Source organism: Sorex fumeus, unplaced genomic scaffold, assembly GCF_029834395.1.
Source record: "Sorex fumeus unplaced genomic scaffold, SorFum_2.1 ptg000028l, whole genome shotgun sequence".
NCBI lineage: Eukaryota > Metazoa > Chordata > Mammalia > Eulipotyphla > Soricidae > Sorex > Sorex fumeus.
Window position 1 is genome coordinate 11,790,474 of NW_026606085.1, and position 19,113 is coordinate 11,809,586.

Genomic DNA, 19,113 nt, shown 5'->3' on the forward strand with positions numbered 1-19,113 from the left:
TGCGTAATTTTAGATTTACAGAAAAGTAAAGTGTTGGGAATTTCACAATATCCTATCCTTAGATTATCCTCTTAATATTTTCACTAGGATAGTACATTTATTAAGACTAAGCAACTGAAACTGGTACCGATTATTGGGGGGATTTGTTGGGACCACAGCCAGCAGTGTCCAGGAACCCTCCCTATTTAGTGCTTATGTGTTCCTCTTAGCAGTGCTCACTCAGGGGACCATATAGCGTGCTGGGCATCAAACCTGGGCCGTCAGCATGCAAAGAAGGTGTTCCCCTTTGAACTATGTTTCTAGCCATGGTACTTATTTTTTATTGAGGTATGTACTTAATTTTTATTTTCCCTAAGTTTTTACATGATACCTTATTATAACTTTTATATCTACACTAATTAAGTGGTTGTAATATATAAAGAAATAGTCTGATCCACTGTTCTTAACTTCAGTGCCTTGAAATTACCAAAATGCTTCTTTAAAAACATATTCTGGAGCTCCAGGGCAATAGTATAGGGGATAAGGTGCTTGCTTTGCACGTAGCTTGACCTGGGTTCCCTCCCTGGTACCATGTCTGATCTCTCAAGTCCCTCTAGGAGTGATCCCTGGCACTGCATGGTCCTCTGAGCTCTGAGTCAGGAATAGCCCTTTAAGCTCCTCCATGTGCGGCTCCAAAGAAAGCAGTAAGAGAGCAGATAAATCCAGATTGTTAAACATCACTCCCAGAGTTCCTGATTCAGGTTTGAACTAGAGCCTGAGAATTTGTCTAGGCTACAAGCAAGAGTAGAAATCTTAAAAACACACAGAATTTTCTTTTTTAAGCAGTAAACCAAACATTTTTTTTTCTTTTTGGGTCACATCTAGCAAAGCACAAGGGTTACTCCTGGATCTGTGCTCAGGAATTACTTCTGTGTACTGGGGGACCATATGGGATGCTGGGAATCGAACTCGAGTTGGTGACGTGCAAGGCAAATGCCCTACGTGCAATGCTATTGCTCCAACCCCAAACAAAATATTTTTTTAAAAAAATCCCTGATTACAAAGAATATTTTTTAACTTTAGGGGGAAAAATTAGATTTACAGTTAAAATGAAAAAAAAAAAGGACTATAATCCTCCTCTACCCGAATTCATTACCCTTTATTCATTTCCTTCTTATTTCCCTCAGTACTGTACACAAAGCTAAGAAACTGGAAGTAGTCTGCTCCGGTCATCTGCCCCATGCTTGGTGTGGGTCAGCTCGCCTGGTTCCCCTTCAGCCCTTTTCCAGGGGGACCTCTGTCTGATCCCGTGCAGGGCGCCGTCCTATCTCCCTAGCTCTTTCTGCTGTGTCACAGAGAATCTCAGTCTGGTTTTGTCCTGGCCTGGTAGGCCTCAGGGCAGTAACCCTATATCACACAGGCCATGGGATGCACTGCATTTTCTCTTATGCCTCTTTCAGGATTAGATGGAGTGGGTGGTGAATGTTGGGGATGAATAGCACCAATGTGACGCACCCACACCACCACCCCATGCCAGTGGGCACCTGTAACATTGCCTTTCAGCTGGAGATCACCTGTCCCACTCCTGTGGAGCTCGGGACCCTGCAGAGTTGTACCTTACTGTGCTCAGAGCACCTCATGGTGCCAGTGCTGGGGATCATGGTGCTGAGCATGCACCCTAGTCACTGTGCTCTCTCTGGGGCCCTGGCACTAACGGCATGTGCCAGTGCAGATGCAGTAATCTGGGGAAACACTGAGATGACTTCAGTTGTCTACTCTGTGCACACACCTGCACACACAGCGGGAAGCACCTGCCTGGGCAGCATGAGTGCTGCTAGATTCGGGCCTCTATCCTCGGATTTTTCAGAAATATTTAACCATATCTAATAAATAAGGTGACATTTAAGAGGTTAATTTTTGAAAGAAACTTTACTGTAGCTCGGCCTCTGTGTGTGTGTGTGTGTGTGTGTGTGTGTGTGTGTGTGTAAACACATAAACAAAAATATTAAGTAACTACAGTTAATTATAAGTATAAAAGATGCTATTTGTCTTTCCAATCTCTGAAAATTAGCCTGGCGAGATTTATATTTGTATTAAGAATGACTTATGAGGCAGTTTGATCAGACGCTTGCTCTTTTTATTGTTTTTTTGTGACAAGGCTTAAACTCTCTGGGAGACAGTATCTAAATTGAAACTAGTTGGCCCAGATTTAAATCCCAGCTTTAAATACTGCTGTTCTCGCTCAACAAGTCAGTTAAACCTTTTAAGATTTGGTGGTTTCATGTAAAATGTAATATCAGTAATAATTCCTAGTGTTTAGTTCTTTTAAAGATTTTTTGGTATGATGACATCATAAATAGTAAAATACTGTGCAAACATAGGTGATGATTTTTTTTTATCTTTTTGTTTGGGGTTCACACCTGATGGTGCTCAGGGCTTACTCCTGGCTCTGTCCTCAGGAATCACTGCTGATGGGCTCAGGGGGTGCCAGGAATTGAACCCAGATTGGCTGCATGCAAAACTAATCCCTGTAGTATCTTTTTGACCCCTGATTTTTATTATTAATTTAAGTTGCGGTGTCTCACAATTCAAATTCTTCAGAAAAAAGTAAAAAATTCTACTTAGTGACATAACTTATTTTTACATACAAAAGATAGCAAAATGAGCTTGGAAAGTCACGTGAAAGCAAATTTCTTTTAAATGTTAATAAAGTCTAATGTATCTTTTAACTAATAATGAATAGGCCTTAGACAACTTAGATTTTTTATAGTCATCAAATTAATAACTAATCATTAAAAATGAAATTTTGTCTAGTTAATGAAAGTCACATTGTGGTACAAGCATTGAGGCTAAATACAATGTCGAAGTTCACGTTTGCCGATTGCGCTCGGTTTGATGCCCTGATTCATGATGTGTTTCCTGGAATCAAATTTAAAGAAGTAGAATATGAGGAACTGAGCACTGCATTAAAGCAAGTCTTTGAGGAGGCCAATTATGAAATCATCCCCAATCAGGTAACTGTTGAGCTTGTTTCACAGTCTTTGCTTAATGAATTCCTTATTAACTTAGCTTTTACTTTCATCTTCATCTCACTCAGGAAACACTTCCTTGATCTTCCAAGTCCAGATTAGTTGTTCTTGTTATGTGCTTTTATTAATCTTGTTTAATTAATGTATTTTTCTTTGGTTATTGATTCTTCCTTGCCAGATAGTAATTTCCATTGAAGGTAGGGCTTGTGTTCATTTTTCCTCACTGATTTTTTCCTCACCATTTTTTTTTTTTTTGGTGTCTCTCTAGAACCAGGCATATAATTCATCATCTATATTTTTGATCAATTATTTTATATTTTTGACAATTGATTATATATTATTTAGTTTTAATTTTCACATTTTGGGGGGAAATTCTTTTTAAGTAGCACAAATCTATGTAGAATGAACATGAAATGAACATTTTTGCCCTCTCCAAAATTTTTTTTTGCGATAGGATGTAAATGACTGAATTAGCAAGTGAATAAAATAATGAATGAGTCGATGAAGAAAGTTAAAAAAATGATTGATTAAAAATTATGCTTGTCTATTAAATTATACTTGTTTATTAAAAAACCTGAAATTTTCCCCTTTTTTTTGTTATAAACACTGAATTTAAACATCACATTATAAAACTTTTTTTAGTTACTCCTTTACTCAAGACTTTACTTCCATTGAGTAAATCAAAGCTTAATTTGCATGTTTGTGACCAAGCACTACAAACCATTATGTGAACATGTTTCTTTTTTTACTAGATTAAGAAGGCTTTAGAGTTGTATGAACAGTTATGCCAGAGGATGGGCGTCGTTATTGTTGGTCCAAGTGGTGCTGGAAAATCAACTCTGTGGAGAATGTTAAGGGCAGCCCTTTGTAAAACTGGCAAAGTTGTAAAACAATACACTATGAATCCCAAAGCTATGCCCAGACATCAGTTACTTGGTCATATTGACATGGATACCAGGGAGTGGTCTGATGGCGTCTTGACAAACAGTGCTCGGCAAGTCGTTCGAGAACCTCAAGGTTGGTTGGATTCTTTGGATGAATTGTTTTACTTGATCCTTTGTATCTGTATTGCTATAGCAGGTATCATCCTTTGTATATGTAATGCTATAGCAGGTATCAAACATGACTGTAAAGTGCCTTGTAAAGATGTACGAAATATGATGCTTTGGAGAGGCTCAAGCATGCTGCCATTTTGATGTAGAGGCTATAGTATCTTTTAGAAGTTCAGAGTAAGTAGGTTAATTGACTGAAAAGTCATCATATCTTTGCTGAATTAAATTATGAGCCCTTATGCATAAGCAAAGTGACAAATTCCTACTGGAGTTAAAAAGTGATGTGTAGGTAAACATTTAGCTCATCAGTTTGAATAGTGTTTTGAATAATTTTGGAACTTTCAAGTTGTAAAACAGTAGAATTCCAGGTCTAAATTTTTTGACATGGTGTATAAGAGCATTTTTGGCCAGAGAGGACTCACTATTTTTTTTACACCATGATTTAACTTAATAGTTTAGATACTAATTCTTCTTTTTTAAATTTTTTATTTTAAATTCTTTTTTGATTTTTGCTTTTTGGGTCACACCCAGCGATCCACAGGGGTTACTCCTGACTCTGCACTCAGGAATTACTCCTGGCAGTGCTCGGGGAACCATATGGGATGCTGGGAATCGAACCTGGGTTGGCTGTGTGCAAGGCAAATGCCCTACCTGCTGTGCTATCACTCCAGCCTAGATACTAATTCTATTCCAGTGAGTCAAAGACCATGGGAGGGATTTTCCATGCAGTCTCTTCCATTTTAATGAACTAGTAATATGACCATATTTATCTACTTTTTTATCTCACAATTTGTTGTTTGTATTTCACTCTTTTTTAAATCATTTCTATGGTCCAAGTACAATTTGAAACCACTTTTATTTTGTGAGGATGTGTTGACAAATATTTGTCTCTGGAAGGATGTAACTTGCATACTGATTCCTTTAAAACCACCTTTTACATATCAAAGAACTGTGTTGACTTTGAGTTTCTTATACAGAGATTTAAAATGTGGGTATCCTGAAATTTCTAAAAGGGACATTTATCGCAAGCATTCAAACATTATAACATGGTAGAAAACAGAGCTCTGAAGAATATCTCACAGAATTCTGAGGATAGAAATACCAAGATCTAGCATGTTTTATTTTCTTTTAGTAAGATTACCAATTCTGTATGTGCAAAGATAAGTGGAACATTATCACCTTGCATACTACTGAGACTTTTGTCATCTAAGTTAGAAATGCCTGTGGGTTCCTCTGTACATTTGTAATAGCATGATGTGAAATACTCACTTGTTCAGCTCTTGTTTTTTCTATTCAGCTTTTAGAATACAATGCTTTTGGAAATCACCTCTAAGGGATTCTAGATAGATTTGTATCCTGCATTTTAAGTTATTATTGCTACATATCTGTCTCTATTTTGTTTTGAAAACAGATGTCAGCTCCTGGATAATCTGTGATGGTGATATAGACCCTGAGTGGATCGAGTCTCTGAATTCTGTTCTGGATGATAATCGGCTCCTCACTATGCCCAGTGGAGAGAGGATTCAGTTTGGTCCAAATGTGAACTTTGTATTTGAAACTCATGATTTAAGCTGCGCCTCACCAGCCACGATATCTAGAATGGGAATGATCTTTCTTAGGTGATTTGTGTTGGTGCTTCATAATTCTGGGTGATGTAACTGTGCCACTAATCTGCTTAGTTGCTGTTGGCATTGTTGTGATGACCTGAGGTCGTGTCCATGCTGGGCTGTGGCAGTCACACGGCCTCAGTGCTCCTGTGGCTGTCACTCCTCTAGCGTGCTCACTCACATGCTTCTGCGGCATTCTTTCTGGCTGGGGTTGAGGAGTACAGTTTGCAGGGCTTGCTGGGTTGTTGCCCTTTTGTGGTGCCAGGGACATTTAAACAGTGGCCGAGCTGAGACAGCAGGGTTCCCAGGCCCACACTGGGCATGGTGAGCTGTGGGGGCTGAATTCCTGAGCAGGTGCTCGCATGGCCCATGGTCTATCACTGCGCTGTTCCTCCAGGCCAAGAGCTTTGGTGCTTATGGGGTTGAATTTAGGAAGCTGATTTTCAGTGGGGGCCAAAGGATAAAGCATTCCTTTGTATCTTCAATGCTGGGGTCTTGTTGAAATGAAACTTTTGTCCAGCAGGTGGGGGAGGGACTTGGAATTTCGTGTTTCTAACAGGCAAACCAAACTTTGAGTGGGAAGGGCCAGACCACTGTTTGGCTAACCCTGTATTATGTTGTTCATTAATTTATCAAAATAGTAATAGGACTGGAGAGACAGGATAGGGATTAAAGCGGTCCCCTTGCTGACCCCAGTTTCATCTTGACCCTGGCACCACATATGGACCCTTGAGCACAGAGCAAGGACACACACACAAATACACACACACACACACACACAGATGAAATTAACTTTATTTTACAAAAGTTAAATATGTGCATATGCATTTTTGTGTACATATACATGTATACAGAAAAATATATGTACATATGTACATACATGTAAGAGTACTAATTTTAGCAGCTCAAATATATATGTAGAATAATGTATATTGGGTCTACAATTTATTTTGAAAGTAAATAATTTCTTTTTCTTCATTTGGTCTATTTCAGTGATGAAGAGACAGATTTGAACTCTCTGATAAAATCCTGGCTGAGGAATCAGCCTCCGAAATATAGACATAATCTTGAAAACTGGATTGGAGATTATTTTGAAAAGGCATTGCAGTGGGTTCTAAAACAGGTGAGCTGACTGTGATATTTCATAATCATTTAATTGAAAAACTACAGTGATGGGCACAATGTTTACATATTGCTGCTTTTTTAGGGCAGCTCTGTTAGAATATGAGATGGGGGGCCAAAGAGGTAGTACAGGAGTTCAGGAGCTTACCGTGCATGCAGCTGACCCAGGTTTGATCCTGAGAGGAAGCCAGGAGGAAGCCCTGAGAACTGTCGAGTGAGGCCCAACAAACAAACACACAAACAAAAATCATCAAAATTCTAGTTAGAGGCTCATCTCCAAATGGACTTTCAGGGATGGAACTCAGAGCCTTTCCCTGAGCACTTAGAAGGAGAAGCAGAGCCCAGCTCTCAGGGCCTTCCCTGCGTGCTTAGAAGGAGAAGCAGAACCCAGCTCTCGGGGCCTTCCCTCCTCTGTCCCACCACTCACGACTTGCCTCGGGATTTGTCAACAAGAGAAAGAACTTTTGTTTTATTAATTTGTTTGGAGGAGTTCATAATGCTAATTTATTCATTTATTTGGGGTGTGTGTGTGTTGGAGGGTTGGGCCATACCCGGAAGTACTTAGAGGCTTCTCCCTGCTTGGTGCTCAGGGCATGCAGTGCCAGGGAGCAAGCCAGAGTTGGCCAATACAAAGGCAAGCACTTGAACCCCTGGGCTCTCTCCAGCCCCGAACTGTTCTTTTGAGACCACTGCTCATTGATTGCCATTTTCTCTTGCATTCATTAGAAAGAAAACATCTCTGCATGACTATTTGAAGATTCTAGCACTGGCGTCTTAGAAATATGTAATTGTGTTTTGTTAATTCAAATTTTTATGGTTTATATGTATAATGTTTGAACGGGCCCAGTAACGTCTCCATTGGAGACTTTGTTGTTACTGTGTCTGGCATATCGAATACTCTCGGTAGCTTGCCGGGCTCTCCGAGAGGGGCGGAGGAATCGAACTCGGGTCGGCCATGTTGGCCGCTTGTAGGCGAACGCCCTACCCGCTGTGCTATCGCTCCAGGGCTGGAGTGATAGCACAGCGGGTAGGGCGTCTGCCTTGCACGCAGCCAACATGGCCGACCGGAGTTCGATTCCTCCACCCCTCTCAGAGAGCCCGGCAAGCTACCGAGAGTATCTCGCCCGCATGGCAGAGCCTGGCAAGCTCCCTGTGATGTATTCGACATGCCAGACACAGTAACAACAAAGTCTCCAATGGAGACGTTACTGGGCCCGCTCGAGCAAATCGATGATCAACGGGAGGGCCTTTATTTATTTATTTATTTATTATATGTATAAATTGAGTGAAATCTAAACCACGTACAATTTTTATAGAGGAATAAACTTAAAGATGATGCTTGAAAAAGTATATGAATATCAGTATGGTTGCAGTTGTACTAGCTAATGTTTGCCTTTTGTCTGTACATGAATTTTAATCCACAGAATGACTATGTGGTAGAAACAAGTTTGGTTGGGACAGTGATGAATGGACTGTCACATCTACATGGCTGCAAAGATCATGACCAGTTTATTATTAATCTCATAAGGGGACTTGGTGGAAATTTGAACATGAAATCACGTCTGGAATTCACCAAAGAGGTAGAGCATCTTTAGAGCTATTATTTAGTCAGCATTTTACTTTCATTTTCATAGGTTCTTTAGCTATCAGAATAGTGATTTGTAACTTTAAAATTTTTAATTATGCATTTAGTTTCATCATAGATATATATAGTGTACTTATTTTTCTTGAATTAGGTTATTATAATGAACTAATTCAAGAATGCATGGACATATAAAAATTTCATAAAGTTTAATAAATTACATTTGGGCATTATCTTTTATTGGACATAGTGATTTGAACTTAGTGATTTGATTGAAAATAGTCATTTCATTTATTGAGTCTTTTTCTTTTCATTGAATCACTGTGAGATGGACCCTCACAAAACTGTTTATGATTAAGTTTCAGTCATACAGTGTTCCAACACCCATCCCTTCACCAATGTCCATTTCCCAGCACCAGTGTCCCCAGGTTCCCTCCCATTACCCCCATCTCACACCCTCTCCCTGCCTCTATGGCAGGCACATTTCTTCTCTCTCTCTCTCTCTCTCTTTCTCTCTCTCTCTCTTTCTCTCTCTCATTCACTCATTGAGAGCCTCTTATCTGAGGCAAAAGATTACTTAGACTATTAAGGCTCTTTTGTTAGCCTTAGTCTATGTGAACTATTTTTCTTAAACTAAGTGATTCACTTTGGGGTCTTTACTTTGAAGTAATAATTTTTCACACATTCCTTGATGAGCATGGAAGAATTCCCAAAACTTTGCCTCTTTAGGTTTTTAATTGGGCACGAGAATCTCCTCCGGACTCTCACCGGCCACTGGACACTTTCTATGATGCCAGTCGAGGACGGTTGGCATCTTATACGCTGAAGAAGCCAGAAAACCTGACAGCAGATGATTTCAGTAATGGCCAAACTCTTCCAGTTATCCAGACTCCTGACATGCAGCGAGGTCTAGACTACGTCAGGCCTTGGTTAAAAGCCGATACGAAACAGCCCTTTATTCTTGTCGGCCCAGAAGGATGTGGCAAAGGGTAAGAGAGACAGTTGGTTGTGGTGTATGTTAAGGATTTATGCTTCCCTTCCATCTTGAAAGGATTTAATAACTTGTCATTTTCTTTTTTTAAAGAAGCACTAGCATTTTCATGATGAAGTCTTGTCATTGGCACTAATTTTCAGAATAGTATGGCCTAAGAGAAGAATGTGTTCTTTTTCCCTGTTAGATTATGTGTTTTCTTAATGTAATAGAGAAATCTGAGAAGTTGCTCTAAAATGAATCCATACACAGTCAGAATAAAACAGGGACATTTTATTTTACTTTTACTTATTTTTTTACTGAATCACCATAGAGCGTTACAAAATTGTTCATGCTTGTGTTTCAGTCATAGTATTCCAGCGCTCGTCCCTGGTGTAATTTTTTAGCTTCAGTGTCCCCAGTTTCCCTGCCATCCTTCAAGCCACCCCAGCCTGCCTCTATGGCAGGCACCTCTCTTTTCTCTTTCTCTCATTTTAGGCATTATGGTTTGTGATAGAGATGCTGAAAGAGTATTACATATAACCCTTTACCTGCTTTCAGCACTCAGTTCTTGTCCAGAGTGATAATTTCCAACTAATCTTGTCATAATTGACCCTCCTATGTCTTCTCTACCTTCCGTCTCCCACACCATTGACCAACCACTTACTAGTCCTGTCCCGTTTTCCCTGGCCTTGGATATTAGTTTCATACTAAAGCAGGGAAATTTTATGTAGACTAACAAATTACAGTTTGTATTAGTTCTAAAAGTTTAAAATTGAGAAGTTAGTTGAATAAAAAAACCTTTTTCTGTGGAATTTGGCCTAAATATAGTTTGGTGAAATACTGAAATAAATACTAAATTTAGAGAAGTGAATACTGTAGAATACAGTATACAGTTTCACTGAATATTTTTTTAACTAATTATAGTGTTTAGTGAATCCTAAATACTATATCCTGGAAATAAAGGAACCATGGAAGTATTGAATGTTATATTTATAGTAATAATCTAAATTCTGTAAAATTATAGCTGTTTTTTAAACTTGGAAATCCTCCTTAAAATCTTTAACTTAGTGAAACAGTGTCTTATATCCATTCTTTATCAAACTAAATTATTTCTGTTAACTTTGACTTTTAATTTTGAAAGAATTTTCAATTCATTAACATTGGAAAAAGTTTAAGTCTATGAATTCCAAAATTACCTGGCTAATTTTGGAAACCATATCCATATTTACCACTTTCTCCTTCACTGTCATCACTTGAAATTTAGAAACTGAAACTTTTAGAGAAGAGCGATTCTCTATTGGCTGTGAAGCTATTTCCCTGACCTTGTTCTTAAGTGAGATGTTGCCCACCTGTCACAGGATGCTGCTCAGGTTTGCCTTCTCCCAGCTGCGCTCCACACAGATCGCCACCATCCACTGCAGTGCCCAGACCACGTCTCGGCATCTCCTGCAGAAGCTGAGCCAGACCTGCATGGTGATCAGCACCAACACTGGCCGTGTGTACAGGCCCAGAGACTGTGAGAGACTTGTATTGTACCTAAAGGACATTAACCTGCCCAAACTGGATAAATGGGGGACCAGTACATTGGTCGCATTCCTGCAGCAGGTAAGTATGATCGCTTGGCATAATTTGATGTTATTAGAAACAATTTCATTATCTTTTCCTACAGATAGAAAATCTGCTGCTTTATTCAGGGCATCTTTTTCTGGGATATGTCATGGAAAATAAACCAAAATCTTGAAACCGATCACATTCCAGGGTTACCTCTTGGCTCTTCCCCTTTCAGAAGTTAGACTCCCATCAGCATGATCTATGAGAGCCAGAGTGAAAACAGCCTTTACCACTGCTTATTCCTACAAAGAGAAGAAGAACAGAATAGGCTGTAGTGCTTGGATGGGGGAAGTTTTTGCTTCAGCTTTTAGGAATTCATTTCTGATGGCTCCTCACTTCCTTTGTCAATGAGCCTTTGTGGCTCGTTGGTCCCTTCTTCTTAGTAGGGACTCAGCAGTGTGGAAGAATTTCGTTATGTGATTCATATCACATTACAAACTCAGAACTCTTCAGAATGCATCAGGATAGCATAGGTTCAAATTTAGTTTTAACTGCAGAATAAAGTGGAATATTTAGAGAAGAGATATTTTTCCTTGACTTTTTTCATTTTCATAATTAACTGGTGGATTTTTGTATTTCTGGTCTATCATCTGTATTTTAATACTTGATAGAAAAACATTTTAAAATGAATATACTTTGGTTAATATTAATTTAGTGTAGACTCAAATAGTACTATTTTTAAAATATAAAGTTAAAGTATATTTTAATCTTAAATTCTTGAATAGGACATGATTGCATTTGAAAATAGGATTTGATGTAAAAAATAATTCATGATTAGAAAAATCTGTAGCATTAGCCATTTTAAATATGTTTATGTTCAAATAGGTATTGACATACCAAGGATTTTATGATGAAAATTTGGAATGGGTTGGTCTAGAAAATATTCAAATTGTGGCTTCGATGTCAGCTGGGGGAAGACTGGGAAGACATAAGCTCACCACCAGATTTACTTCTATTGTTCGTCTTTGTGCTGTAGAGTATGTATCTTTGTTTTGATTTTTTTTTAACTCAGATAGCCCATGTTTTTGTATTTTATTAATAGTCTCAGTGATATTTCCTCAAAATATAGTTAAACAGTGGTCAAAACTTAAGTTCTGATATTATTTGTACATTTCTTCCCCAAAGTAAAAACAATAATTTAGGATGATATGGCAATAATCATTAACATCTTGTAAATCACATATACATAAAGAAATAAAAGAACTGGCATATCTGTTCTAAAATGTCACTTATTGGTAATTTGAATGGTAGATTTTAGATTTCAGTGCTATTTGTAGCACTGTAGCACTGTCCTCCCGTTGTTCATCGATTTGCTCGAGCGGGCACCAGAAACGTCTGCATTGTGAGACTCGTTACTGTTTTTTGGCATATCGAATATGACAAGAGGAGCTTGCCAGGCTCTGCCGTGTGGGCGGAATACTCTTGATAGCTTGCTGGGCTCTCCGAGAGGGTCGGAGAAATCGAACCTGACTTGGCCGCGTGCAAGGTATGCTATTGCTCCAGCCCAGTGCTATATAGCTTTCAAAAATCAAAACTACTATAAATTTTATTCAGATATTAGAAAATAAATATGGACAATGTAGAGAGGTCATTATTTTAGTGATGAATAGCAATAATCCTAATACATTCATGTCTGTAGACTTGTTATAAGATCTCTTAAATATTATGGTTATGGTATTCCTTCCATTATATTTTGTTTTACAAAATGTTTTTATTCTTTTCTGCTAATTACACTACTGTTTTGGCTTCTTTTGGTTTGGGGCCACTACCTGGTGATACTACCTGGGCTTACTCCAGGTTCTGCCCTCAGGGATCATTCCTAGAAGGACTCAGGGGACCATAACTGGTGCTGGAGCAGTAGCACAGTGGGTAGGGTGCTTGTCTTACCTGGTTGACCCTGGTGTGATCCCCAGAACCACATTTGGTCCCCTCAGTACTTCCATGGGGTCACTCTTGAGCAATGCAGGAAAAGCGCCTGAGCATCACTGGGGCTCCAATGCCTGTTCCCCTTCAAATATTAGTCTGGTCTTAAACAAATAGGTTGATTTTGCTCTTTATATTTTACTTTGTAATTCTGGTATGAATTACTGGTTTTAGGTTCTACTTAATTCAAAATGCTTTTTTTTTTTTTTTTGCTAAAGTGAACAATTTCTTTTGTCCCTTTCTAAATATCAGTGTTTTTCAAATTACTATGTTTTTATGCAGCTTCATTGGATTTTCTGTTAGGTCTTTATTATCTGTTACCAAATACAGATAATAGGTATATAGTTAACAATTTTTTTTATGGTCCCTGAATACGGCAGCTGTCATCAATGGCCAGACCAGGGCTGGGTGGGATCAGACGGTCACGTTTATTATGTGAATCAGTCACATCAAGCCTGATGTCAGTGTGAAACAGGACTGCACAAGAGCACGGAGGCCTGGGCTGGGAATCTCAGGGGTCCTTCTGGAGACAGGTAACAGATAATTTTTATGATAGTTTTCTATTATCTGTATTTGGTAAAGGAGACCTAATTTGGTTATAATAAGAATAAGGTTCTGGAGCCTTAGTTTTTGGGTAAATCTAGGAGGTAACTCAGTCTCAAAGCAACAGAATTGGAAAGCATTCTTCTGACTTAACCTTAAAATTAAGAATATTATTTTCTTTAAACTTTCTTCTTCCTTCTAATGCCTTTTTCCAGTTATCCAGAAAGAGAACAATTACAGACAATCTATGGAGCATATTTGGAGCCAGTTTTACATAAAAATTTGAAGAATCATTCTATCTGGGGTTCTACATCAAAAATTTATCTCTTGGCAGGATCTATGGTACAAGTGTATGAACAGGTAATACATAGTATGTGCTATCTGTATGGTAGGTTTAGTCTCTTGGTATCACTCCTGTAGGACTGACTGCCTTTACCACTTTACCTACAAGGAAAAGTTCAAAGTGTCTTCCTTGTGCAGTGGAGGAGAAGCTTGAGAATGAGTGTTAATGGCATCTTCTTTCCAAGTTTGATACCTGGGATGGAAAGATGATCTCTTGTTCTCTGCATGTATATACTCTGATGAGGGACAATGGCATGTAAATATTAAAGCAGTATGATAAGTGCAGTCATAAACAGTCCAAATTATAAAGATAGCATAGAAAGAGAGAAAATATATGTGTTAGTTGTTAAGAGGAGGTAAGTATTTATCTGAGTTTTGAAAAATGAATACAAATTTATAGGATGCCTGAAAGGGAAAAAAGCTGTTCCTCAGTAAAGTAGGTAAAGTTATGGATGATTGTAGATTTTTTTTTCTCATGGCATTGGAAGAGAAGTAAGTAAAGGTAAGTTAGGAAGCGAGGAACTCATTTTTCTAAATTATTTCAAATGTAAAGTGATCAAGACTAGGATAAGAACAGTAGCTCTATGAAATAGAGAGGAAGCAGTTGGCTTTGGTTATATATTGAAGAGAGGCTCTTCGATTTATTCAAAGCTCAGTGATGATTTATTTATTTAGTTATTTATTTTTTAGTTCAGTGATTTTTTTGAACATAAAATAGCTCTGTGGTCCCACCCCTAGAAAGTGGGTCTTTCCCAGACCAGACCCCTTTGAATAAAGCTGTTAGTTTTCTTTCAATTCCTGTGTTTAGAAGGACTTTTTAACCTTTTTATTTTAACAACCTTTGAAAATATGTTAGAGTTTATGAGCCTTCATTATGTATTTTTAATGCAGAAAATAATAATGTAAAGGACAATAAAGGAAAGAGTTTATTATAATGCAGATCAATTCACTGATAAACATTGGCAATTCATGCCAATCAAGTGACTGAAAAATTTGTCATATATTAGCACATATTATACTATAAATGCAAGAATCTCTATCAGGAAGTTTACAGATCATGCACTGCATTTTATTTTGCAGGTGCGAGCCAAATTTACAGTTGATGACTACAGCCACTATTTCTTTACTCCTTGCATTCTTACCCAGTGGGTTCTTGGCTTATTCAGATATGATTTAGAAGGAGGTAAGTCTTGCTTTCATGATTTCAAATCCTTATCTTTCTTTAAACATTGCAGTATGGTTTTTTGTGTGTGTGTGTGTGGTGTATTTATGCTGCATATTATATTTGTAAAAGATGTGCTAGATGAGTGTAATTTATTCTAATAAAAATAAAATGTATGAATAATAATTTTAAATGAATAATTATTTTTAAAATTGATGTTAAATTTAAACATAAAATTAAATTTTTTGTTTCCTCTCCAAAATATTTATGATATTAGTATTAAGACTTGATTTTGTGAAAAATGAGATTATTATTATTTGTAGCAAAAGCATGTGTAATATGCTTTGGGTTTTATGTTTCTGTTGATTTAGAGATAATTGTGTTTGGTAGATCCATTGACTAAAAATTTGCCAACTCATTAACAAAATTAACTGTTTTCTTTTTTTTCTTATATTTGTCTGATGCCAAAATTATGGTATGTAGATTCTTATTTCCTAATACTATGTAGAAATATACCATTAACAAATAATTTGAATTTTATTACAATTAAAGAAAGTTTTTTCTTTTAGGATCTGCAAACCATCCACTAGATTATGTGTTAGAGATTGTAGCATATGAAGCAAGGCGCTTATTTCGTGACAAAATTGTTGGTGCAAAGGAACTTCATTTATTTGACAACATTTTGACGTCAGTGTTTCAGGGAGACTGGGGCTCAGCCATCCTGGACAATATGGCAGGTGTGTGGTTAGGGGATTGTTAGATGGTTGTTATGACAGTGAGATTATTTTTCTCAGAGTTAACCACATTTTCATACACTAAAGCAAATAAAAGTTTTGGGTGATTTGGCTTTGACTTTTCTTGGGGGCCACTGGTAGGCTTGGCAGTTACTCCCAGTATGGTATATGGCCACTGCTCAAACAGGTACTAGTGGGAGTGGGAGGTGCCAGGATTCAAACCTGGGGCTCTTACATACAAAGCCTGTGCTCATCTACATGTCATCTCTTCCCTCTTGGGGAGGGGAATTTTGACCATTGCGCAGGTCCCAAACTATATAATTTTGACATCATTTATGCTACAGGGGGCTGCTCTGTCTTTTTTAAAAAATAGATTTCAATAATTATTTTCCATTCAATATGTAATGACAATAGTCTTAGGAAAAAAAGGTTGACCGTAGGACTTTGCATTTGCAATTCAGAATTGTATTTTTCTGTAGGATTTTGACTAATAGATTTTCAAAATAACTACATGTATGTGAAATGTAAAAATCATTAAGGAAAGTCACATCTGCTGAAAATGAACGTTGGCTCTTGCTTAATAAGGAATGTCATGATTTATCAGAACTTACTTGAATATGGGCTGGAGCAATAGCACATTGGGTGGGCATTTGCCTTGCACTCGGCCAACCCGGCTGACCTGAGTTCGATTCTTCTGCCCCTCTCGGAGAGCCTGGCAAGCTACTGAGAGTATCTCGCCTGCACAGCAAAGCCTGGCAAGCTACCCCTGACGTATTCGATATGCCAAACACAGTAACAACAAGTCTCACAATGGAGACGTTACTGGACCCGCTCGCACAAATCGATGAACAATGGGAGGACAGTGCTACAGTCCTACAGTGCTACTTGAATATAATCTCGTTACTAGTCTCATCCTTTGCTGAGATAAAGGATAGTGACATGCCTGCACAGCAGCTGGACTGCATTTCTACTTTACTGCTTAATAGGCCCTTCACATATTTTTGGTGGGGAACCTGCCTAGGGGTACTGAGGAGGCCTGGGGGACCCAAACAGGTGTGATGCCATTTGGCTCCTGCAGTGCTGACCTAACAACACAGCCCCCCTTTTCATTTTGAAAAGAATTGTGGGTATAATGCTTGCACTATGAAAATCTTGGTGAAATGACCTTTGATAGAAAAGTATAATACGAATACATATTTTATTAGCTTTCAAGCTACAAAATGAGTTTCTAATCTTTTAGGAGCATTCGGCTAGGTTTCAAACATATTTCATATAACCCATCTATAGTATATTTCTCAAATCTGATACTGTTCTTCAGGGCTATTGTTACATAAACCAAAGAGAATCTTGACAATGAGAAGGACATTGAGATTGATGGACACAATCTCCTTAGGTGTCCTTTGTGTTTGAAAATCTTAGAATGAGTTCAGGAGCACCCAAGCAGGATGAAGTGCCCTGAGATGCCCGAGGTGTATGTCATTGTAGCCTGTACATTTCATGGCTTACTATGCAATCACTTTAGTGCTTAAGTTGTAAAATCTTTCTCAGTCATAAAATGATCTTGCAAAATATGTGGCATGTCTTTTGGACATTAGATATCTGTCTTACTGGCTGAGTTGATGTAGTTTTTCATGAGTCATAGCTTTCAGAATCTCCTATGTGGGATGCAATAAATTATACATGTCATCTCTTCCCTCTTGGGGAGGAGAATTTTGTTTGAACTAATTGAAATATTTAGCATTTATTGATGCTTCCATTATAAACAGCACATATCAAAAAACCAAAAAATCCTTTGATGTTCCAGACAGTTTTTATGTCACCTGGGGAGCCCGACACAATTCAGCAGGAAGGGCAGTCCCAGGACAGCCATTGCCTCCCCACGGAAAACCACTTGGCAAACTCAGCTCTGCAGACCTCAAGGATGTTATTACAAAGGTATAATCACGACTTTGAATTGGGATTTGGTAACGATGTGATTATATAAAAAAAAAATCTATTTCAAGTCTTTATAGGACATGGAGTAACAGATCAATAGACAAAATGGGTTCTTGTCTCTGGGGTGTAGTCCGTGGTGGCAGATCTGATTAGGCATGCCTGTGCTCAGAAAGTGGTCTTGAGGCCTTTGCCATGAGCAAAGGCAGCTTTCCTCGTCTGTGTCAGGTGTTAGGCAGCTCCTCACAGCATGTCAGTTTGAGGTTGCTCTGCCAGCGCTCAGTGCACGCGTAGTGCCAGGCCCAGCCCTGAGCCCTCTCCCTGCCCTGGAGTGCCTCCACCGCCCTCTTCCAGCCTGGGCTCAGCCTCTGATGGCACACTCACAACTTCTGTTGTTGGGTTTTCTCTGTTTCTTTTTACCAAGGGTCTTACTCACTACGGCCGAGACAACCAGACTCTGGATATCCTGCTCTTCCAAGAAGTCCTGGAGTACGCGTCCCGGATCGACAGAGTGCTGAGCTGCCCCGGGGGCTCCCTCCTCCTGGCCGGGCGCAGCGGTGTGGGCCGCCGGACGCTGACCTCCTTGGTCAGCCACATGCACGGAGCAGTTCTCTTTTCTCCCAAGGTGTCCAGAGGCTATGAACTGAAGCAGTTCAAAAACGATCTTAAAAGTGTGAGTTTGTCTTCTGCTTTATTTGGTTTCAGGTCACCATCTCTCTAAATGCCGTTAGGGATCTTCACAGCTCTCTGTGGCACAGTCTTTCACTTGCACTTGAGTGATATTTTCCTTGTGATTTTATTTTATTTTATTTCATTTTACTTATTTATGCTTTTTGGGTCATACCCAGCAATGCTCAGGTGTTACTCCTAGCTCTGTGCTCAGGAATTACTCCTGGCAGTGCCTGGGGGACCATATGGGATGCCAGGGATTGAACCTGGATAGCCACGTGCAAGGCAAATGCCCTACCCTCTGTACTATCACTGCGGACCTCCTTTTGATTTTAAAGTACCTACTAGGATTTCTAATTCCCAGGTACCCCAAATTATGGGATATTGGTTGAACACAGAAAGGATGGAATTCATATAGGACATTATGTGAATATATATATATGTATTATATATGTTTTTACACATATACATACACATACACCCATATATATATATAACCCTCTAGGTCTGAATGTTCCAGATGTAAAATAATATATTTTTCTCTCAATTCCTATTCATGAACTGGAAGAGTTTTCCAAACCCTGTGGTTGAAGTTTTAAAATTTTAATTATGGAAAAAAAGAATGTGCACGAATAATATCATGACTTAGTTGTCATATAGAATAAAACTTTTTAACTGCGGGATTATTTGGATTATTTGAAGGCTCTTCAAGACCTTTTCTTCCTGTGCAGGTGCTGAATCTTGCTGGCATTGAAGCCCAGCAAGTGGTCCTACTGCTGGAGGATTACCAGTTTGTCCACCCTGCATTTTTAGAAATGATCAATAGCCTTTTGTCTTCAGGCAAGTAAATGCT

The 19,113-nt window shown here is 38.6% G+C and overlaps 1 protein-coding gene across 1 annotated transcript in view; it reads left to right on the forward strand.

Moving 5' to 3' along the window:
* The window catches only part of DYNC2H1 (dynein cytoplasmic 2 heavy chain 1), a 157,184-nt gene that overhangs the window by 51,030 nt on the left and 87,041 nt on the right, over positions 1 to 19,113 (forward strand). The window contains exons 37-50 of the mRNA XM_056114949.1: positions 2,794 to 2,993; positions 3,761 to 4,025; positions 5,472 to 5,679; positions 6,661 to 6,790; positions 8,214 to 8,369; positions 9,101 to 9,360; positions 10,703 to 10,949; positions 11,781 to 11,932; positions 13,637 to 13,781; positions 14,844 to 14,946; positions 15,516 to 15,662; positions 17,464 to 17,594; positions 18,016 to 18,264; positions 18,992 to 19,100. Coding sequence (XP_055970924.1) covers positions 2,794 to 2,993; positions 3,761 to 4,025; positions 5,472 to 5,679; positions 6,661 to 6,790; positions 8,214 to 8,369; positions 9,101 to 9,360; positions 10,703 to 10,949; positions 11,781 to 11,932; positions 13,637 to 13,781; positions 14,844 to 14,946; positions 15,516 to 15,662; positions 17,464 to 17,594; positions 18,016 to 18,264; positions 18,992 to 19,100 — 2,502 coding nt within the window. The remainder of the gene's footprint in view (positions 1 to 2,793; positions 2,994 to 3,760; positions 4,026 to 5,471; positions 5,680 to 6,660; positions 6,791 to 8,213; positions 8,370 to 9,100; positions 9,361 to 10,702; positions 10,950 to 11,780; positions 11,933 to 13,636; positions 13,782 to 14,843; positions 14,947 to 15,515; positions 15,663 to 17,463; positions 17,595 to 18,015; positions 18,265 to 18,991; positions 19,101 to 19,113) is intronic.